Source organism: Gorilla gorilla, chromosome 11, assembly GCF_029281585.2.
Source record: "Gorilla gorilla gorilla isolate KB3781 chromosome 11, NHGRI_mGorGor1-v2.1_pri, whole genome shotgun sequence".
NCBI lineage: Eukaryota > Metazoa > Chordata > Mammalia > Primates > Hominidae > Gorilla > Gorilla gorilla.
In genome coordinates, this window is record NC_073235.2 from 142019777 (window position 1) to 142043798 (window position 24022).

The 24022-nt window shown below is 44.7% G+C and overlaps 1 protein-coding gene across 13 annotated transcripts in view; it reads right to left on the minus strand.

The window, feature by feature from the left end:
- The window catches only part of HDAC4 (histone deacetylase 4), a 352613-nt gene that overhangs the window by 283042 nt on the left and 45549 nt on the right, over nucleotides 1-24022 (minus strand). For 12 of the 13 annotated variants that reach the window (XM_055380652.2, XM_019022575.4, XM_063695349.1 and 9 more), the window contains exon 2: nucleotides 20786-21026. In XM_055380652.2, the coding sequence (XP_055236627.1) occupies nucleotides 20786-20807 (22 nt within the window). In that variant the 5' untranslated portion in view covers nucleotides 20808-21026. Of the gene's footprint in view, nucleotides 1-20785; nucleotides 21029-24022 lie in introns of those variants that run through there. The other variant, XM_055380655.2, reaches the window with a different exon arrangement.

Genomic DNA, 24022 nt, shown 5'->3' on the forward strand with positions numbered 1-24022 from the left:
GTAAGAAGGGATACAAGAGGGAAAGGTGGACATTTCACAGTAACAAAAAGGCAGTTATTCCGATTTTATGGAATAATTTTATGCATAAAATTCTAAATCTGCCTAGGCTTAAAATAGCTTCAAAATAAACAAAGGCTAAACCTGACAGAGCTAAAAAGAGAAACAATGCCAATCCACAATTACATCAGGGGGATTTTAATATTCCATTCCCACTATCTGACAGAAAAGCAGACAATAAAATAGTAAAGATAACAGGAGATCTGAACACAATGATTAATTTGATTAAATGGACATGTAGAACTGGCAAATCTCCACGGCTGACTTCTTCTCTTCAAGTATACATAAAATGTTGACAAAACTGACCATATAATCAATAAAGCAAAATTCAAAGAATTTCTAAAAGCTGAAATTACATAAAATGAGTGACCACAGTGAAATTAAACTAGAAATCAATAACAAAATGAAAGCAAAATACTAGCAAATTCATAAAGCACTGAAATTTAGAAATATATTTCTAATTAACACAAGTCAAAAAAAGAAACTAGATAATATTCTAAACCAAATTATAATTAAAATGACATTAAAAAGCTCACATAATCTAGCGAAAGCCATACATAGGTGGAAATTTATAGTTCTAAGCACGTGGATTACAGAAGAAAGTCTGAAAAAAAAAATCAATGATCTAAATATTTACCTTAATCAGTAAAAACAACAACCCCAGCAAATTAAATCCCAAAAACAAAAATAATAGCAATAAGAACAGAAATTTATTTTTTTAAATTCAATTTTAAAAAATCAAGAAAACCAAACACAGTTCTTAAAAAATATTAATATAATAAATAAGCTCCTAGCAAAGTCCAATGAAGGAAAAATGAGAGAATAAACAATATCAGGAATTTAAAAGGGGATGACACTACAAATCCTACAGTCATTACAAAGATAATGAGAAGGTATTTAAACAACTTTATTTCAATACATTTGAAGATGCAGATGGAATGTAAAAAATTCCAAGAAAAACTAAACACACAAAAACTGACACAAGAAAATCTTAAAAATCTAAATAGTCCTATATCAGTTGAGGGTGTAATCTACAAATCTTCCCACAAAGAAAACTCCAAGATAGGTTCATAAGCAAATCCATCCCAACTTAAGAAAGAAATAGCATCTTTCCTACATAAACTTTTCAAGAAAATCAAACAGGAGTCAGCAAACTATGGCCCATGGGCCAAGTACAATCTGTGGCTTGATTTTATATAACCTGAAAAATAAGATGGGATTTTACATTAAGTGCTTGTTAAAAAAAAAAAGAAGAAAAGAAAAAAGGGAAAAAAACGTGCAATAGACACCATATGTGGTCCACAAAGCATGAAGTCTTTACTGACTCTCTACAGAAAAATTTTGGCAATCCTAGGAATAGAAGAAGAAAGCAACTTCATATTTTAAGAGATTAGTATAACTTTAATATTAAAATGTGACAAAGCATTTCAAGAAAAAATAACACATATCAATCTCATTCACATCTTTAGATGATAAAAATTAAACTGACTATAAGCAATGTAAATTCAACAGTATATAAAAAGAATAACACATTATAATAATTATTACAGAAGTGTAAGGTTGACTTAACATTCAAGTCAATCAGAAAATTCAACACAATAAAATAAAGAAAAAAGGCATAAGACTATTAACAGATGCAGAAAAAGTCTAATATATTAAGTTGAACCAAATGAAAATACCATTTTTTGTAGACGGAAAAAGATCAAATATCTGCAATTTCACATGACTCCATCTAATACTTTAACACCTGCTTATCAGAAAAACTCAGCAAACTAAGAACAAAAGTAAACTGCATTCATCTCATAGACTACACAGAACTTATAGCAAATTTTATATATAATGATGAAATACTAAAAATTTTTCTCTTGATATTAGAATAAGACATAGATGCCTACTACTACCAATGACTGATATAGATGCCTACTATTACCATTTGACTGAAGGTCCTAGGCAGAGCAGCAAAGCAAGAAAGACATAAAAGTTTTAAAAATTAGCAAAGAAGAAATGAAACATTCACCATCCATAGACAATATGCATTAAAAACCCAAAAGAATATATAGATGACTAGTATAATAATAAACATTGTGCAAGGTATCTGGAGACATGATAAATATACAAAAATTAATTGTGCTTCTAAACATTACAAAAATAAAATTTCAAAAACAAAACAGCATAACCCCCCAACTCACCAAAAACCTAGAAGTAAATCTAACAAAAGAAATAAAAGACCTCTAGGCCAGGCACGGTGGCTCATGCTTGTAATCCCAGCACTTTGGGAGGCTGAGGTGGACGGATTGCTTGAGGTCAGGAGTTCGAGACCAGCCTGATCAACATGGTGACGCCCCATCTCTACAAAAAATAGAAAAAATTAGCCAGGCATGGTGGCATGTGCCTGTAATCCCAGGTACTCAGGAGGTTAAGGCACGAGAACTGCTTGAGCCTGGGAGGCGGAGGTTGCAGTGAGTTGAGATTGTGCCACTGCACTCCAGCCTGGGCAGTAGAGCAAGACTCCATCTCAAAACAAACAAACAAATAAAAAAAAACTAAGACCTCTATACTGAAAATTACAAAATATGATCGAAAGAAATTACAGATGCTCGAAAAAAATAGAGAGACGTAGCATATTCGTAGATTAGAAGACTCCTAATAAACTGATTTCATATGCAAATCAGTGGATCCCAATTGAGACCACAGCAGGTATTCTGTTGAAACTGAAAAGCTGATTTTAAAATTCATATGGAGGCCGGGCGTGGTGGCTCATGCCCGTAATCCCAGCACTTTGGGAGGCCGAGGCAGGTGGATCACAAGGTCAGGAGATCAAGATCATCCTGGCTAACACGGTGAAACACCCCCCTCTACTAAAAATACAAAAAAATTAGCTGGGCATGGTGGCATGCCCCTGTACTCCCAGCTGCTGGGGAGGCTGAGGCAGGAGAATGGCGTGAACCCGGGAGGTGGAGCTTGCAGTGAGCCAAGATCGTGCCACTGCACTCCAGCCTGGAAGACAGAGCAAGACTCCATCTCAAAAAACAAAAACAAAAAAAAAATCCATATGGAAATGCAAAGAGCTAAAAAGAACCTAAACAAGCTTTGAAAAGTTTTAAAAAGTTGAAAGACCTACATTATTAGATACTATGGTTAATTGCAAATCTATTAGTTAAGACAGTGTTGCACTGGTACACAGATATGCAAACAGACCAATGAACTAGAATAAAGTGCAAAAACAGATCCATTTATATAATTTATTTCACTTATGACAAAGTTGCATTGGATAGCAGAGAAGGAAGGATGACTCTTTTAAATAAATACTGTTAGGCCAACTGAATTTCCAAATGGAAAAGTAACTCTCAATCCCTACCTCACACATAAAAAAGAAAAATTCCCAGTGGATCACAGATCTAAATGAGTGATAGAACAATGAAGTTTATCAAAAATAATATAGAATATCTTCAAATAGGCATAGATAAAACTATTAAATTGGACTATTAAAATTAAGAGCATCTGTTCAGCAAAAAAAAAAAAAAAAAAAAAACACCATTAAGAAAGGGAAAACGCAGCACACACACATAGAAAATAGCAACAAACAACAAAAAGCTCATTCATAGCCAGTGTACAGAAATAGCTCCTACAACTCAGTAAGAAAAATAAAGACAAACCAATTTCTTAAATGAATAGAAACTTCTCCACCAAAGATGACATCTAGTTGGTCAATACACGTATGAAAAGGTATTCAACATTTTTAGTAATCTGGGAAATACAAATGAAACTACAATAGTTAAAATGAAAAAGAATTACAGTACCATGTATTGGCAAGGACAGAGCAACATTCTATAGGTCAGAGTGTAAATTGGTACAATCAATTTGAAGAACTGTTTGGCACACATACACCTTATCAAAAGAATTGCATACTTATATGAACCAACTGAAATATACAAGAATGTTACAGTAGCATTATACATAATTCCAAACTGGAAACCACCAAAATGTCATCAGCAATTGAACCAATAAATAATTTGTGATATGTTCATACAATGAAATATTATATATCCATTAAATGAAGAAACTACTACTATAAGCCACAATATCAATAAATCTAACATATTGTCAAGTGAAATAATCCAGACAATAAGAATAAGTATTGCATGATTTATATGACATTCAAAACCAGGAGAAACTCATGTTAGAAGCTAGAGAAGTGGTATCTAGAGGGTGTGAGAGTGAGGGTACAGTAACTGAGAGAGGACACATACGGGGCTTCTGGGTGCTGGGATGTCCCATTTCACAATCTGGGTAGCAGTTACAGGCATCTTCCTTTTGGGAGAGTTCATCAAGCTAAGCAGTCATGATTCTTGCACTTTCCTGGATGCCTGTGATACTTCAGTTAAAAAGTTCACTTAGACACTGGCGGTCTTCAAGGCTACATGTTTATAATAACAACAATGGAAAGGCTGAAAACAAACTCCCTGTCCACCAATAATGACTTGTTGAGTTACTCTACCACATCTATGCACAACCATAAAAAAAGAGTCCCCAAAGGAAAAACTGTAAAAGCTAGGTGCTAAAGTAACTACAGTATACAGCCATTCATGAACGAACATTAAGCAAAAGAGAGTATCTATAAATGTACTTCATTTTGTGAACTCAAAATTCTTGACATATTTTATTAAAACTTGAGTAGACAGTAGAGAGAGCTGCCATATACCCTACCAATACCACCTGCACATTCCCCGCGATTATTAGCATCCTACCTTACTACGGTATGTTAGTCACAATTGGGAACCAATACTGACATTACTGTCATTAACTAAAATTCTAGAGTTTAGGATTTCCTGAAGTTTCCCACTAATGTCTTTTACTGTATTCCAAGATCCATCCAGGATCCCATCCAGGAATTCCACATCACATTTAGGTGTCGCATTTCCTGAGACCCCTCCTGGTGGTGACAGTTTCTCAAAGGATGCTTGTTTCTGATGACCTTGGCATATCGAGTGGGCCTGGCAAGAGTAGACTGTAGGATGGGTGTCTACTGGAATTTGTCTGATGTTTTTCCCATGGTTGGACTGGGGCTATGGGTTACTGAGAGGAAGACCACGGGGTACAGTGCAATTCTCATCATATGAATTTATTTTTAAACACATGGACTAGAATTAACACACACCCACTCCACTAAACTGGTTTTACTGAACAGCAGGTTGTCACACAAACGGCTCCAAGGGAGGGAGTGGAGGAAATGGCAAGGCTCGGAGACACTGCTGTCAGATGCACGTGAGACTCAGCCGTACTCACCGGCAAAATAAACGTTTTGGCTCTGGGAAGGCAGAAAACGTCCACTTTGAGAGAAACTCACACCCTGCATAAGCCACTAACCGGTGGGGACTCCCACGTCACACATCGCACCAATACAAGCTCCATTCACAGAAAACCCCACTGCAAGTCGGTTATCGCTGCAAACTTCCTCTAACAGGAAGAAATCAGGACTCACGGGAGTAAGCAAAATGAGGCTTAAATCTGGCAAGCGAGGAAATCAAACACTTCCATCTTAATCACATATTATAGCGATGAGCAACCAAGTCAGATGGCCGCTGCTGGGTTTGACATTTTGTGGCTCTTCCTTTCCTCTGAGCTCCCAACTTGCTTCCAAGAATGAGGATAAATTAACATCCACATATCTGACCAGAGCCAACTTCTGCTCCCAACCATACGGCGACGGGGGAGACAGGATGCACCCAAAGTGGCCTCTGGCTGTGCGTGACAAAGCTTTCCAGGAACAGAGCGAGCCAGGCAGGACAACCGGCTTCGGCTGAGATCTGCAGACTGGGCCCTGGCAGAATAAATGAGCGGACTGGACCCAGTCCAGGCTCGGGACAATTACAAATAGCAAGAGAACAAGAAATGCTGGCTTGTTTTTGTACACTGCTATCTCTTCGGGGGCAGAAAGACAAAGAAAAAGGGGAGAAAGAGGTGGATCTGGTCTGGAAATCCCAGGAAAGCCAGGCCATGCAGAAGGCATCCCCCAGCACACCGAAAGACAGGGAATCTGCAGCCTTGAAGGTGAGGCTCGGCCCCGCCCACCAGCCAGGTGCAGAGGCTGCTCAGAGAGCACACGCAGGTACTCCAGACAAGCACAGAGAGACAACTCCGCTCCCAGCTGGCTTGGTCCGTGCCACCAGCTGGACGTGTTTTATCTCAGTCCCAAAATGCACGGTTTCTAGATCTCCCATGGCATCTCTCTCGCGACTCAAAGCCAGTGCAGTGAGTTCCTGGAGGCCCACGCAGCTTCCTCTCCACCACCTCCCTCACCACCCTCTAATACAACTGGGACAGCGGCAGCCTCTACTCGTTACCCTCTCCTCCCGCTTCCCTTCCTTCCATCAGTGCCCCAAAATCCCTATTACAGGGGGCCTTGTCTGACCCCTGCAGCAGCCCAGTTATCCCTGAGATTCTCACACCGACCTTCGTCCAACCCCCTGGTGCAAACATCAAATGACACCTATTAAAATTGACACACTAAAAGAATGGCTGCATCTGAGCTCAAAGTTTATTCACACTGAGCTTTTAAAATCCAAAACTACCATTTGATGTTCAAAATTTAAATAGCCACTACGTAAAATAGGAAAAAATAAATTCCTTTTATTTTTCTAAGGGAGTTCTCCAAATCCTCAGCAGCTGCTATGAGATTCCCACAGATTTTTAGGTACAAAGTTCAGACTGAGAGGACCACAGTATTCAATGAGATTCTGAGCTCAGTCCATCCAGAAGATTCCATAAGCATCCAAGGCAGAAGTGAGATTCAGCCACTAACCACATTTCAAAAGCCACTGGTGGCGGATTCCAGAGCAGGTGTCATCCAGGGCTCAGGGCCTCCAGGCTCCTCCCAAGGCTGAGATTCTACCAAAAGCGTAGGTTCGGTTCCCCAGTGGCTGAGTTTTGTTTCCGGAGAGCATGTGTGTAAAACTGGCTTGAAAGGTATCCAAAGAAACTGTGAAGGCAGAGGTCATCTGTATTTAAGAAAACTATGTATTTAGTTTACATAAAATCAGAAAATACAGAATCTGGCTTTGAAGAAAACAATGGTAAAGATGTTATATTGACAAGTAATTTTAACCAATGTCTCTGAATGAATATACCAACTCAGATACATCAGCCACCTGCTGTTCCTATCCAGGTGAAGGCCAGCTGCCCTGCCCTACCTTTCTGTCATAAGAGGGTCCAGGGTTGCCTGTAAACACAGAGCTGCCCCACTGCTCACTGTCCCAGTGAAGTCCTCTGCTCTGCCAGTTTCCATCAGCTGCAGGGCCAGGTGCCGCCAGAAGGCATAAGTCAAAGCCCAGTATCTTTCTAAAGAAACAGGGCCTGATGAAAGGAAGCAACCTCAGCCCCAGGAGGCAATGGGCCCAGTCCAGGTCACCCCTGGACACAGAGCCACCCCTGGGCAGTGATCTCCCAGCTCCTGTCCCTGTCCATTCCCCAGGTGAAGCCTAAATGCTCTGATCTGGACATAGGTGAGGAGCACCAAAGCCATGCTCTCTCGGGTGACGTGAGCAACTCAACGGAGACCTACATTGTTCTTTTGTTCATGAAGATAGTACTGAAGTTTGAAATAACATCCCTCAGCAGAGCTCCAGAGCAGAATCATCCCAGAGAACCACACACGTGGCCCGCAGCCCCCTGCAGTCTCCTGGCTAAGGCATTAAAAACACTATCTCCTTAGAAAATGCAGTCCTTGAGGCCACACCCATGCAAATCAGTCCACCAAATCCACTCATAACAGCATCCAGGTAACTTCCAAAGAAATGGAAACACTGATAAACACAAGAAACACCCTCCCCACATGTGATTCTCATGCATCAGGTCCTGCAGACCACAGAGAGTTCAAGGAAACCGCAGCCAAGAACCAAGAAAGCCACATCCATGCTCAGGCCAGGGCCACCGGGCTTTGTGACTGCTTCCCTCAGCAGAAGTGCTAGCAGCTGAGTAGGGAGACATCAAGACATCATGACAGAAAGAGGCTGGGGGCCTGAACACAAAGCAAGAAGAGTGGGATGTGTCCCCACCCCAGATACCCTCCTAGTTTCTAACACATTCGGGCCAGGATGGTCCCTGCAGCAGCTGGGGCATGGGGTCCTGCTGGTGCTGCTGCTCCCTCACCCCAGGACACCCCAGCTCTTCCCTGAGCCTCAGCTGCACCAAGCCAGTCACAGGGCAGTGAGCTCAGCTGTTCACAGTAGACTGTGCAAGCATGGACACAGCCCCACCCATCTTCCTGAACCATCAAGAAATTACGTCTTACCAAATCCTACTGAGGACTGGCAAAGAACAAAAGGGAACCAAATCACAGATAGATGTGAAGGCAGATAGACAATTCAACTGTTCTCAGAAGCTACAGAGGGGCCCCAGTGGGGGCAGCCCCACTGAGCTCCAGTCTGCCACCCAAATGCCTGTTGGTGCATCTCCTAAAGGCTGGGCTGCATGGGACAGAGGAGGGCCATGGTGGGGTGTCAGCACTTCCAGGCTGGGTACTCCATCAGTGCTGCTGCTGCTTAGAGATGCCTCTGTACCCTTCCAGCTGTCAGACGGCCTCTGCACCTTATCATCCTGTTGCAACAACCTGGACATGGAGATAGACACCATCTCTCAAAAACAGCCTTTGGGGATGCTCACGTGTATGTTTGTATTCAGAAAAGAACCACCTGCCTTGAATGAAGCATCTGCTTCAAAGCCACAGGGCTCCCCGTGCTGAGGGCCACACTGAGAGGACATCTGTGCCCTGCAGTCCTCGGCCCAAGTCCACCCCTCCAGGCCAGGCACCCTGGCCCCATCCTGATGCTGCAAGACCAAGGATGAGAAGCCCACCAGAGATAAAGGGCACTGAAGATCTGGCCCCCTCTTCAGCAGTCACACCCTAGTCCCTGTCACTCAGAAAACTGGGCTCACTGCAGCACCCACTAAACATCTCTAAGGGGATCCTAACCTCCCATCTCCACCATCATCAGAGCTACCATTACAATCAAGGACTCGGCTTTCAACACGTACAATGCATCAGGCACTACAAAAACTAAAACTCCTCATCTCTCTGGTTTACCAAGGAAAACCTCTGCTTTCCATGTCTCCAGTTTCCCCTAGGGCCTCCTCAAATGTTCTAGAACTCTTTTTATCCACTAGTACATCAGAAAGAAAAAATTAACCTTGCCTTCCTCCCTTCCCGATCCTTTCACAAAAACAAGGCAGTGCTATGGAAGCACATGAGAGAGACGTGGGGCGAAGGCCGCCTTTGCTCCCGCACAGCCACATTGAGACTGCAGGTGTTCAGGCAAAGACAGGGCCAGGCAGCACCTCGGTGAGCCTGCAGCAGGAAGGTTTGTGTTGTGCAGTGTCAGACCGGGATGAGGAGACAGGGCTGGAAGAATCAGCCCCACCTGATTTGGATTCAGTCCATGTGAAAACAAAGAGTGTCAAGAATTCTGCATCACACTATCTAACACGGAGGGAGGAACTTCCCCTCAATACGGCCTTACCCTAGATGTGAAGAGGTGAGAAAGGCTTTCAGGACAACACATGGAAACCCTGAGTGCGCTCAGAACAGACTCCACATCCTTGCCTGAAACTCCAACAGCGTTTCACAAACCCTACTGAATCAACAAGTCACTGAGAAACACAGTGTTAATAAGCATCCAATTTCTACATATTTCCTAGGAAAACTCATAGGTATTTAAAAAGGAATACCCTTGGCTATGAATGCAAACTAATTGAAAGAAAACCATTAGCTCTTATAATGAAAGGTATTCTCTTGGCTTTAGCAGCTGCTGTGGTCTGAATGTTGGCGTCCCCCCCAAAATTCATGTGTTAAAATCTAATACCCAATGTGACAGTATTAAGAAGTGGGGCCTCTGGGGAGTGATTAAGTTATGGACTCTCAGGAATAGGATTAGTGCCCTTATTAAAGAGGTTCAAGTGAGACCCCTCACCCCTTCCAACAGGTGAGGAAACAGCAAGAAGGCACCATCTGTGAAGCAGAGAGCAGCCCTCACCAGAAACCAAGTCCGCTGGCACCTTGATCTTGGACTTCCCAGCCCCCAGAACTGTGAGCAAGAAATTTCTGTTATTTACATATCATCCACCCTAAGGTATTTTATGATAAAAGGCTGAACGAATGAAGGCATCACCTAAACAACCAGATTATGGAAGCAATCTTCTAAGAAAATGGTCTAAGCATTTTAAAATTTAAAATTAAGAAAAAAAACTGGCTCCAATCACAAAACTTCTTTTAGGGAAAGGCTCTGAAGACAGTGGCTTCATAATAACAAATTCTGACATCTCAAGTGAATACAAACTCAAAGAGCTAATTTGAACCGTTGAGAATGTAGTTGTATACAGAAAAGAAAAAACTCCCCCAGTTAATGACCATCACTAAATAATGAACACTAAGACACACAGACCAACTTGTCCTAATTCTTTATAAATGCTATTTCAAATGAACAAAAACAAGTACATTTAGGTGATTTCTGTATTTTGTAAAAAACAAATACGTTACAATAAGTTTTACTACTACTTTTGAAAGTACAGAGTCTTGGTGAAAGCTAGGAAATGATAGTCATCCTGAACACTGTGTTTCAAGGTAATATCCCAACAGCTCTACAGCTGCCTGTCAGCATGGAACCACACTGGGTCCTGAGTCCGGGTTGTAGCACTGAAGGAAAGGCAGCAAGGGGACACTGGGCAGAGATGGAGGAGAGTACAGTGAGGGCTGAGGGAGACGAGGGAGCCTGGGGTCCAGTGAGAACAAAGCCACCATGAGCCAGCCGGGCTCAGGATCCTCACAGACAACCAAGAGCCCGCAGGCCCAGCGTCGTCTTGGAGGGAAACTGCCGCCTACACTGTCAAGGGGGCTCTCAAAGGCCTGGCTATGGGCTTCGGTCTCCAAATCAGCTGTGCCTAGCTCCCTGAGAGGCAGAATTTATCTTTTCTATTTGTATTTGTTTTCCTAAAAAGGGGGAAGGAGAGAGAAGCAAACATGAAAATAACGCCCCAAGGCCTCCATCCCCACCAATGCGTATCACTCCTGAAGGGCCAGCACTCCCAGTGTCTTACTGATTAGGTGGCTGAAAGCAAACCAGTTTAAAAGCTCAAGGCCAGATATAATTCAAAAAAGTTTAGGTATATGCCTCAGTTGATTTTTGTCTTAATTTTGATTTCTTAAAATTAACTGTAATTTTCATTATAATTTTCCCCAAAGTGCCCATTTTTTGCCATGTTCTCATGAAATAAACAAAGAGAAGGATGCTAAGTGGCCACAACGTGAAAGTTTCAGCCCAAATCTCAGAGTTCACTTGGTTATGCCAATCACCCAGTCACATATGTGTGAATCCATGTAATCACCATTCTGATATATTTGTGGGATAGTTCCAGTACCATAGAAAATTCCTTTGTGCTCCTTCCTGATTAATGCTTTTCCCCCAGTGTGTTTGTAAAAGTAAGAAGAAATAATTGGTCTAAAATAAATCTCACTCCACTTACTTCTTTGAGTCAAATTTACTCCTTCAGTCCCAACATTCTAAGGACTGGCAAAGAGAGCTCAGAGAAAGTTCACAAAAAGACAGAGGAAGGACAGATAAAGTTCCCTGATGGCAAAACCCATGCTCGTTGAAACCAACTGGGACACAAAAAAGCCTACGTTGCAGGACAGGGCCCCAGCCGGCGGGGCAGGACCTGCGGGAGGCCCACCCACCCTCCTCGCAAGGCTGTTTCAGCCTCAGGTCCTTTCTAGGGGACAGCCTCCCTTGGCCTCCACATCCCTCAGGGGGCTTCCATGCCCAGCCCATCCCTCTCATGGCATGAACCACACTGGACCAGAGTGCCTGCTGCCCTGCCTGCCCTGCCTGCCCTGGCCAGGGAGCTCACACAAGCAGACAGGCTCAATGCCTCTCAGGTCCCAGGCGCCCAGGGTTGTGCCGCAGAGAGGCGCACGCTCCTTGAGGGAAGGTGACCGATTCTCGCGGTGCCAGATTGGCCTCTGATGCGCTGCCCAGCCTCAGCCTACCTAAGCACTTGATGGCAGTAACACTGGTTTCCTCATCTACAAAACAGAAATAACGTGTCCAGCTCACGTCACAGGCTATATGCCAGCACAAACGAAGTAGCAGCAAGCAAAACTCAGAACAAACCTGCTGTTCGTTTCGTTCTCTTAAACGCGCAGTGGGGTTGACTGAGCAAGCAAGTCATCAAGGCTGATGTATTATTATGATGAGTTTTGAACACCTATGGTCAAGTAGAGCCAGACCTTTGATGGCAGTAGCTCCTGCCTCACACAGCCCGGCACCCGGAGGCAGCCACGCACCTGCACACCTGTCCACGTGTGACCTGCCCCCACTGCCGGGTGCCTCAATCACAGCCTTTCTGTTCCCCGCCAAGCTGTGCTCAATGGTTTCTAATGATTCTCACACCGCGTTTTCTATGTCAAATACATACCGGGAGTTCATTCTTAAATTTCAATATCATTAATCATCCAACATTCAGCATCTCAGAACTCAGAAATTTGCATTTCTACAATAGTGGCTTTGAAAAAGGGACACAAATGCAAATGTTCCACAAACTGTGTAAGAATTTTCAGAGAATTGCCAAAACAAACCATCAATGCTCCATTGACAGTGAATTTTCTGAGCTCTTCATAATGACTGAGTACTCGTGATTTTTAAAAGACAAAACACAATTTGAGGATCAAAAAAAAAAGTAGGTTGAAAAATAAGTCCTTATGTCTACATGATTTCCAGAACAAACCTTGACTGATTAAGATCCCAGATAATGATGGCATGGAGAATCCAGGCTAGTGACAATCTGAGAGCTGCAGACGCCCCGTGCCGGGTGGCTAGGAGGATGCACATTCAGACAGGCGGTGCTGTGCGTCAGAAAACGTACACAAGTATTTCTGAAACCTTGCCTTTAGAAAGCGGAAGCAAGCAGTACATGGGGATCAAAAGCATCTCCCACCCCAACATCAGCCGGAACTATCCAGGCATTTCTGTTGTCCTTCTCTAAAACCTCCAGTTGATGTAGGACTGGTCTACTCTCCCATGTTCTCGGGGTTCAATCTCACTCCCTCCTATCCAGAACCCCCAGGGTGGCCCACGGCAGGGGCCATGAACAAGCTCTTCTCCAGCTGGCACCAAGCATGCTCTTAGGCCCTGCCACCTTGTCCAAGCTCCCCTGGACTCCTGCCAGCTGGCTGCACCTGCTGCCTACACACCCCGTCCTCCTGGGAGCCCTCTTGGGCCTCCTGCAAAGCCACTCTCAGCTCCCAGACTTTCTCATTACCTCCCGCCACCTTGTTTCTGAGCAAGGGCCATGCTCAGAATCTGCAACCCACCTGTCACCAGAAGCTCAGAATCAAGGTCTTGGGTTAATTGCAGGTCTTCAAAATTCCTTTTCTGCCCCTTAAAACTTTGTAGTACTCCTGGCCGGATACAATGGCTCATACCTGTAATCCAGCACTTTGGGAGGCCGAGGGGGCAGGATTGCTTGATTCCAGGAGTTGGAGACCAGCCTGGACAACATGGTGAGATTCGGTCTCCACAAAAAATTTTAAAAATTAGCTGGGCGTGGTGGCATGCAGAGGTGCATGCCAGAGGTGGTCCCAGCTACTCGGGAGCCTGAGGTGGGAGGATCGCTGAAGCCCAGGAAGCTGAGGCTGCGGTGCATACCACTACACTCCAGCCTGGGCGACAGCAAGACCCTAACACACACACACACACCCAACACACACACACGGACACCCTAACACACACATACACACACCCTAACACACACCCTGTGTAAAACAACACTCTCAACCCTGTCTAAAAAACACACTCCCTAAAACACACACACCGTCTCACACACATGCACTCACCCTAACACACGCACACACCCTAACACACATACACATCGTCTAAAACACACACACCCCCGTCTCACACACATGCACTCACTCTAACACACACACCCTAACACACATACACACCGTCTAAAACACACACACACACCATCTCACACACTTGCACTCACTCTAACACACACACATCCTAACACACAGACACACCGTCTGAAACACACACCGCCATCTCACACACTTGCACTCACTCTCACACACACATCCTAACACACATACACACCATCTGAAACACACACACACCCGTCTCACACATGCACTCACCCAACACACACACACCCTAACACACATACACATCGTCTGAAACACACACACCCCCGTCTCACACATGCACTCACCCAACACACACTGTCTAAAACACACACACCCTGTCAAACACACATACATACCTTAACACACACATATCCTGTCTAAAACACACACCCATATTTTAATACACAAAGACACACACACCCTAATGCACATACCACACCCTAAAACACAGAAACACACCCTAACACACACGCACACAGACCATAACACACCCATCTAAAACACACATACACACACCTTAACACACATCCTGTCTAGAACACACACCTACACTTTTAACACATAGTCTAGGACACACACACCCTGTCTAAAACACACATACATACCTTAACACACATCCTGTCCAAAACACACACCCATACTTTAACACACAGTCTAAGACACACACACCCTGTCTAACACATACCACACCCTAAAACACACAAACACACCTTAAAACACACACACACAGACCATAACACACACACCTGTCTAAAACACACATACACACACCTTAACACACACACACCCTGTCTAAAACACATACCCATATCTTAATAGTCTAAAACACACACACTGTCTAAAACACACACCATAACACACACATACCCTAACATACATGCTCTAAAACACACACACCCTGACACACACACCCTGTCTAAACACACACCCTAACACATACACCCTGTCTCACACACACACACCTGTCTAAAACACACATACACCTTAACACACACACCCTGTCTAAAACATACCCACATCTTAAGTCTAAAACACACATTGTCTAAAACACACACCCTAACACACACATACCCTAACACACACGCTCTAAAACACACGCACCCTGACACACACACCGTCTAAACACACACCCTAACACATACACCCTGTCTCACACACACACACCCTGTCTAAAACACACACACACCACCTCACACACACACCCTGTCTCACACCCTATCTAAAACACACACACCCTAACACACACACCGTCTCACACACAAACACCCTAAAACACACCCTAACACACACACCCTGTCTCACAAACACCCTGTCTAAAACACACACACCCTAACACACACACCCTAAAACACACACACACCCTAACACATACACATTGTGTCTAAAACACACACATGCACCCTAACACACACACCCTGTCTAAAACACACACCCCATCACACGCACACACCCTAACACACATACACCCTGATTCACACACATACAACCTGTCTAAAACACACACCCTAACACACACTCTAACACACACATACACACAGACACTTTGTGGTATTCCTGAGACATTCAACCACTGCAGAGCATTATTTAAATGCCATAAAAATGCATCTTTATGAGATCATTTCTATATTAAAATATAATAATCTTGGCGGCCACAATGGTTAAAATAAACAGATTCAAGATCAAATAAAGTTAGAGCAGAACATGAGGACTGGAAGCAATCCCAGAGGAGAGCCTTCTCCCTGGACTCACAGATTAACACTCAACAGTGGTCTGAAGCAACTGTATTACCATGAACTCACTCATCACCAAGTCATTGTCGACAGAGACTTTTTAGCTGCTTTTATGTGGATGGGGGTAGCTCAGACTGAAGAGAATATTAAGAAATCATAGAATGGCCCAAATTAAAACACTGATCTTAAGTTACACACGTTTCCCACAAAATCCTTTTTTGTTGTTTTGAGACAACAGTCTTGCTCTGTCGGCCAGGCTACAGTGCAGTGGCACAATCTCGGCTCACTGCAACCTCACCTCCCGGATTCAAGCGATTCTCCTGCCTCAGCCTCCCGAGTAGCTGGGACTACAGGTGCGTGCCACCACGCCTGGCTAATTTTTGTATTTTTAGTAGAGACGGGGTTTCACCGTGCTGACCAGGCTGGTCGCGAACTCCTGACCTCAAATGATCTGCCCACCTCGGCCTCTCAAAGCACGAGCATTACAGGTTTGAGCCACCTCACCCGGCCACTTATTTTGTTTTGAACTAACATTATCCGTACCTCGCACCAAGATTCCAGGAGCGAGAGGATGCTCAAGTTACCGGCCACTGCCTGCTCAACCAGCTTCCTATCGAGAGCATCATCCCGGTGACCACAGACACGTCCCAGCAAATCCACTGCGGGGCTCCTTCACACTGAGAACGTTTCTGGGCAAGACTTTCTCTAGGCACGAACATTCCAGAAGGGAAAGTGAATGACACTGGAGGGACGGGGTAGTGTTAAGTGGGTGGCCAAGTAACAATGTCTGCCTTTCCTGCTGGCCAGTCAAGTCACCAGTATCCTAAGCCCTTAACCACAAGGAAAGACAAGGACAGTTACTTGGAGAACTGTCCTTGGAGGAAAACAAGCGAATGGGAGAAAAAAAGGAGGCGTGGCTTGTCCTGCCAGCAGGCCCCTGTGGGCTTCCCGTCCACACTCCCGGTTTCATGCCAGGGACTCTGGCTTCAAGGCAGAGGCTCTGTGTCCTGACAAACGCATCCTGCCCTGCCACAGCGCATCCCCTCAGGGAGGGTGTGGAGGGCTGGCCGGGCAAGGGGCATAAGGCTCCAGGGCCTCCTTTCAAAGGAGAGCTCTTTCAGGTTAAGTCAATCCAGGTTCTTCCCTCAGGCCGCTCACATCATTAGAAATCGTTATTTAGAGCAATAAAATCCCAACAGTTAAGCAGCTTTGACGTCAGAGAACCAGGGCCTGGCTCTGGCAAAGTTCAGCGGGAACAGCAATAAAACCATAACACAAAACTCACCCAGCAGCAGAGGACTTTCACAGAACACAGGAGAGGAAAGCCACACACACTGCACTAGAAGGGCACTTCATCAGCAGGGCAAAGCCAAGTCACATGACAAATGTGAGAGGGGGCCCATGGGCGGCTGGACTCCCCCAGCCCGGCCTGCCCAGGGAGTGAGGGCGGCACGGGCACCCACACCAGGCCACACAGGAGCAGGGCCCCCATGCCAGATGGGCAGGCAAGGGTGAGCCAGGCAGGCAAGAGTGAGCCGGGTGGGCAGGGCGAAGGACAGGGCCAGCTAGCAGAGGACGGCATGAGAGACACACGGAGGGAGGGGAGGTGCAGCCAGGTAGGCCCCGAGTACCACGTTGCCTGGTGATGGCAAGGCAGCCCAGGACCCGGCTCCTTGGCTCAAGGAAAAGGGACAGCGGTTCCGTGGCTGTGCTCTGACACACCTAGAAATTTCCCGCTCAAGAGAGCAAACTGAATCCTTTAGTATTAATGATTTCTCTTCCTCCCAAAACCCACTAAAATGATGAAAAGCAGGATTGGAAAGCACTTCCAGCAATGCCTGGGAGCGGACGGACAGGTGCATCAGCTGACAAGAAACACAGAGGAACTTCCCGAAACTAGAGATCTCTGGGGATGGAGCTGCTTGGGAAGCCACACAAGCGAGTGGGCCTCGCCCAGGAGGGAGGGCACGGTTCTGGGCAAGCCCCATCCCCCGCCTGAGACATGGGCAGAGGCCGCTGGGCCACCAGCCAGTGTGTGCAGGTGGTGGTACGCACGTGTTGGGCACAAGGGGCCCTGCCTCCCAAGAGACCTCTGGGCGGAAGGGCAGACACGGCAGGGAAAGATGACAGTGGACAGGGCAGAGGAGGCAGCCAGCAGACTTCAGGCCCCAGGCAAACCACGTCAGCTGCACCCCCTCCACAGATGGAGAGCAGAGAATGGGCTGGGCCAAGGGGCAGCCCTGCCCTCACCAGTGCGGCCTGTCTTCAGCCTCCAACCCACTGAGAGAGAGAATGGAGAGGTCGTGGGTGGCAATAGGCGCACACAACCCAACTCACATGGGCAGGACAGGCCCGGGCAGGCCGGTGATCAAACTGAACCGCAGCGGCTGAAATTCCCACAGAAAAGGCCAAACAAACCCAGCACCCCGCGGTTTCCAGAGCTGAGCCTCAAAGAACCCGGCCTGAAAAGGTTAGAGACAAGTGGATGGAGAAATATTTGTTAGCCAAAAGAAAACAAGGGTAGAAATACCTGATGAAACACTATAAGCTCTTGGTCAAAGAAACATTAAACAGAGAGAAATATATTATATTTTGATAAGAGACCTGATCTACCAAAAGAACAGTCATTAATTTTTAAGCTTTAAAAAAAAACACTGAACTAAAGCAAAAAATGGTTATTAATGTAAAAAGAATATTATAAAACTATAATCACAGTAGAAAAATACACTTTGCCAAGAAATCGAGCAGACAGAAAAAAAATAAGTAAAGCTATACTGATTTAAATAACTCAACTGAGTTAATATATAATTAAAATAACATATAAAGAAAGGATACATATCCTCCTATATATAAATAAAATATATATAAATGAGAGAACTTTTTTTTTTGAGACGGAGTCTTGCTCTGTCGCCAGGCTGAAGTACAGTGGCGCAGTCTCAGCTCACTGCAACCTCTGCCTCCCAGGTTCAAGTGATTATCCTGCCTGAGCCTCCCGGGTAGCTGGGACTACAGGCACATGACACCACGCCCAGCTAATTTTTGTATTTTTAGTAGAGATGGGGTTTCACCATGTTGGTCAGAATGGTCTTGATCTCTTGACCTTGTGATCTGCCCACCCTGACCTTCCAAAGTGCTGGGATTACAGCTGTGGGCCTCCACGCCCGGCCGAGAACTTTAAATACAATATTGATACATACATACAGACGTCTTTAGACTAAAACAAAATCCTAAGAGCATACTTTCTCTTCAAATGCCTGCAGAGCATGTACAAATTATGATTATGTGTACACCAAGTCATACAAAAATATGCACCCCCATTAAAATAATCAAGTGAACTCAAACAATAATTTTCCCCTAGCACACTGACAAAAATGAAAGAGACTGAACCTACCCAGTGCTAGTACAGCACGAATGAAAAATATGCATCCTCTTACACTGGAATTAGGAAGATCAGTTGGAACGAGGCTTCTGGAGCAATTTGACAGTCAACCTAATGACGTTTTAAGTGCACGGGCCCACTGACCCAGCTTCCACTTCCTGGAATTTGTCTAGAGGTGATACTTAGAAGTTTACAAAATATATGTATAATAATTGTTTGATGCCAATTTGGAATTGGTATAAACACTGCTACAACCACATAAATATCCATTTGCAAGGTATCAAAAGAGCAAGTTATATTTGCACACATGCTGATACCAAAAGATGCTTATAACACATTAAAATGGATAGAATGTAAAACACAGGGCCCTGCCTATAGAATTATACTCTATGAAAATGCTCACACACATCACACTATGTTTAGACACAGAAATAAGATACACTCTCACCCAACAGCAGCCCAGTGTAGGAGGGAGAGAGCCAGCTCCATTCAATGTCTATTTAGACACTTTGATCCATAGCGCTTAATTTTGTCTTGGAATGATCATAAACCATTTCTTTACATCAATCAATACATAAACAATTTAACTCAATAAAACTTTCATATCTAAAAAAACCTGGAATCTTGCCCTCTGGAATTTTCAGACAAAGCCGATTCCACCCAGGGAAAGATGTGTGTAAGCGTTCCGGGCAATCTCAAAGAGAGTGGCCCAGACAGACCCTGAGCCTCTCTACCTCTGCTCTAAGGAGCAGGACCCAGAGCCAAGGCTAACAGAGCCTCAGGTGCCTGTCCAAGTGTCTGTCCAGTGGCCACCGTCTTCTCTCTCATGTGGACGCAAGACAGAAGTTGATGGCTAAGTGCCCTTGAAGGCCACGGTGCGCTGGAAGTGGCAGGAAGCTGGGCAGCACAGGACTGGCTCTGCAGGAGCCCCACACTCAGGCAGGTCGGCGGCAGGCCTCGAGATTTCATTATGGCGCACGCTCTCGGTGACTTTCCAAGGACAGAAAGTGTGAACTCGTAAATGGATGGGCCCATGACATGCTTCTGAAGCTCAGAACAGGACAAGCTTGCTTCCCAATCATGTGGGTCCCCCACCTACCAGCTCTGTGACCTCAGGCAAGTTACTTCTTCCCTCCAGGCCTGAGATGATCTGGGGCTGTACTAAATGCTTGTAAAATGCTTAGCGCAGCCCCTCACAGAGGCACTCAAACACCAGGAGCAACTGTGGCCACCACCTCAATGGGAACATGAGCTTCTTCCCAGACAGCCCAGACGCCCAGTTGGAGGAGCACTCCCACCCCTCACACAACCCCTCATGAAACAACAAAGACACTGGGCAAGAAACCAGCTCTCCACATCACAACCTGACCTTTCAACATCACCCTTGTCAAAAAGCATCGAGGAAACCTGTGTGCCTCTCAAGTCAGCCTGCAAACCGGGGTCGCAGACTTGACTCCACATCCTCCCAGGTTGTATCATTCTTCTTTCACCAAGAGGAAGAATAAACCATCCATTTTGCACTTTGTGCTGTCAAAAACCAACAGTGACCACTGTCAAGAAAAACAAAAGTCTCGAATCCAGAAAGCAAGCTGCAGTCACAAGAACTTCTACTTTGGGCAAAGAAAGCCCCGCTGTGTGCCCAGAGAAGAAAGGACCTGGCCTTACCTGGATGGCTTTGGGAGCTCATTGCTAGCAATGTCCACTCCTTTAAGTGATTCGAAATGGCTCAAAATTTCCGCGGAAACGATAGCTCCAACGAGCTCCAAACTCCCACCAACACATACAAGTACCGGGACGGTGAGGGCTGGGTCACAGACGTTCAAGCGCCGAGCCTCGCTGGCAAGGTCTCATGAGCCAGGTAACCCACAAGGAGAACAGAGGCGTCCGCTGGCTTCTGCAGATGAACCTGCAAGGTCAGAAGGAGAAAAGAGACTGGAGTTACAACATGAAGTTCCGATCTGGAAAACAACATCCAACTAGGGAAATGATGACTTCCTTTTTTTTTTGTGGAGACAGAATCTTGCTCTGTCGCCCAGGCTGGAGTGTGGTGGCACGATCTGGGCTCACTGCAACCTCCACCACCCCTGCAACCCTGGGTTCAAGCAATTCTCCTGCCTCAGCCTCCCGAGTAGCTGGGAACACAGGTGCATGCCACCAGGCACAGCTAATTTTTGTATTTTTAGTAGAAACGGGGTTTTGCCATGTTGGCCAGGCTGGTCTCAAACTCCTGACCTCAAGTGATCCACCCACCTCAGCCTCCCAAAGTGCTGGGATTACAGGCTTGAGCCACCACGCCCCACCAACTTCCTTCTTTATCCTTGCTCTGACCAAGGACTGATAGAACAGTTCGACGGAATCATTTCTACAAATACGAGCAGCGGGATTTTTGTTAGTAAATCACAGACATGTAAAAATGTCTCCAGAGAGCAGGGTTTCTCAGCCTCAGGACCACTGGGATTTTGGTTTGCGTATTTAGGTGTTGGGGTGTAGGGCTGCCATACACATTATAAGATATTTAGCAGGATCCTGGGCCTCCACACACCAGACGCCAGCAGCATCTTCCAGGTCATGACAACCAAGAATGTCTCCAGGGAGTGCCAAAGGTCCTCTGGGGGACAATATCATCCCCTGGTTCAAAATATCTGATCTAGAGACACCTTCCTTACCCCTTCTAGAAGTTTCCCCAACATTAGGCTTTTGAAAGGAAGCAGAGTATCTTCCAACTAATATAAATTTATTCTGTTATATTAGCTTACGAAATAAATATGAAATAAAATGTTTTAAAAGAAAAATCACTTTCAGCACATTCCCACCACAAAATGTCATTACTGCACGCTTGCATCAGCCTGGATCCATAGACATTCGTAGTCACAATGTCTGTGTAATCACAGAATTTAATTCTAAAGTCCGCATTCCTCACGTAACATGATAACCTAAAATAGTTCTCTCATGTTTCTGTCTTCGTAATGACCATTTTCTCAGGTTTTCATTTTCTGCTTATAAAAGCAACCAATGCGCATCACAGGTTAAGTATTTAAAAAGTCATCCATGATGCCATCACACAGAGACAAGCCCTTGGTAACATTCTGACATGCTTCCTTGCCGTTGTTTTTCTTTGCCTCTTGCCCATACGAATCTCTAGTGATACAGCTGTCTATCATGTTCTCTGTGCTGATATTACAGCCAGGCATTTTCCAATGGCATTAAGAATACCTGGTAAGGTTCGTTTTGAAGGGCTGTTTCCTATTCCATGTGTGGATAGACAGCTGCCCCGCCCCACTTCAGGAGCTTCGGATGAGCCTGCTGCTCCCAGGGAAGTGTCGGGCCAAAGAGTGGCATGTGGCACCAGCTGAGCTCATCAAGTTCTCTTTCCAAGGCCTGCCTCTTCAATAGATCAGTCACTAGATGAACCCAAAAGAGACAAGTCTCAGCACTCCTACCACTGAGAGTCCCTGGTTGATCCCAGCTCAAGTGCTTTCAGAGGCTTCTGCGTTCATCTTTCTTTAAAAGTGTGACCAATTCCTTTTCTTGATTTAATTAGTCTAGAAATTTTTTTTTTTTTTTTTTTTTTTTGCCAATTGCTTATAACCAAAGAACTCTAACCAGCTCATCACGTAAAGAATCACCCCCGCCCCCAAGGCTGGCTATCTAGATGCTTTCCAATTTTATGTTCATTGTATCTACAACTCTGATTAATATCTTCATGACTGCTGTTCTGTATCTGGTTATCTCCTTAGGAATGACAATGACTTATTTGTCTTCAGGGTCAGAATGTTTATTCATCTCTTGGTCAGAAAGAGACATTTTCTTGAAGGGAATGTAGATGGCATATTTTTCAAACCCTCACAAATCTCAGATGACAGTATCCTTCACACAAAAAAACACATCTCAGCTGGGTATAAAAATCTTAGATCACAAATATGCCCCCTTCAAAATCTTTGGATGTCATTCCCCCCTCAACATTGTATAGGGAAGTTTAAGTCCAGCTCAATTACAGCTTCTTTCCAGGTAAAACTTTGGGGGCCGAGTCTTGATGTTGTGGTTGTTACCATTTTCTTCTGCCTTGAATCTACTGGCATTTTTTTCTTGAATCTTAAAATTCAAAAACGTTGTCAGAAGATACATAAGTAAGAGTCTTTTATTTTGTTCAAAACATGACTCTTTCAACAAATATAGGTCTTCTTTCTGCTCAGGAAAATGTTCTTCAATTATGTCATTGATTATTATTTTTGTTAAACTTGTTCTGGCTTCTTCAGAGTTCCTATGCTATTTGGCTGAAGTCTCCCCATCAGATCTGGCCTCTTTCACCGGTGACACATCTGTTGTTTATTCTGCATTCCCAGGCAGCCTCTCAAGTATGTTCTTCACTTCACTGCTGCTATTTTCCACAATATCCATTTTATTCCTTATGGCTTCAAATACAGATTTTAACTAAGCCATGAACTCTTTGTTCTCAACCACTTCCCTTTAAACTCATCTCATCATCTTCTCACTCGGCCTAGTCCCTCCTCACACATCACCTTCTGCTTCTCTTTGTTGAGCCAGGTCTTCTTCTAGCCAAACCCTTTTGAAAATATTTTTTCCTGATTTAATTTCATTTTCAGAGGCATATTCTTCTGCACTTCAGGGTATTTCCCTCTTCCATACATTCTGGGATACCCTTTTTTTGACAGGTCCAAAGGTGAGGTTTATTTCTGTTTATTTATCTTCAAATAGGAATAAGCTCTAGTCCAGACCTGAGGACTGCCAAGAGGCTATGTGTGCTCACTCCTACCCTGTTCTGTGTTCACTTTAATACTGGTCAATTATGCTTCTCAAAGCTATAATTCTGGCAAGCTGACATGCACGGTTCCTAGCCAAATGTCCAGTGTCTAGCAAGGTTTCACCTAACATAGTGCTGAC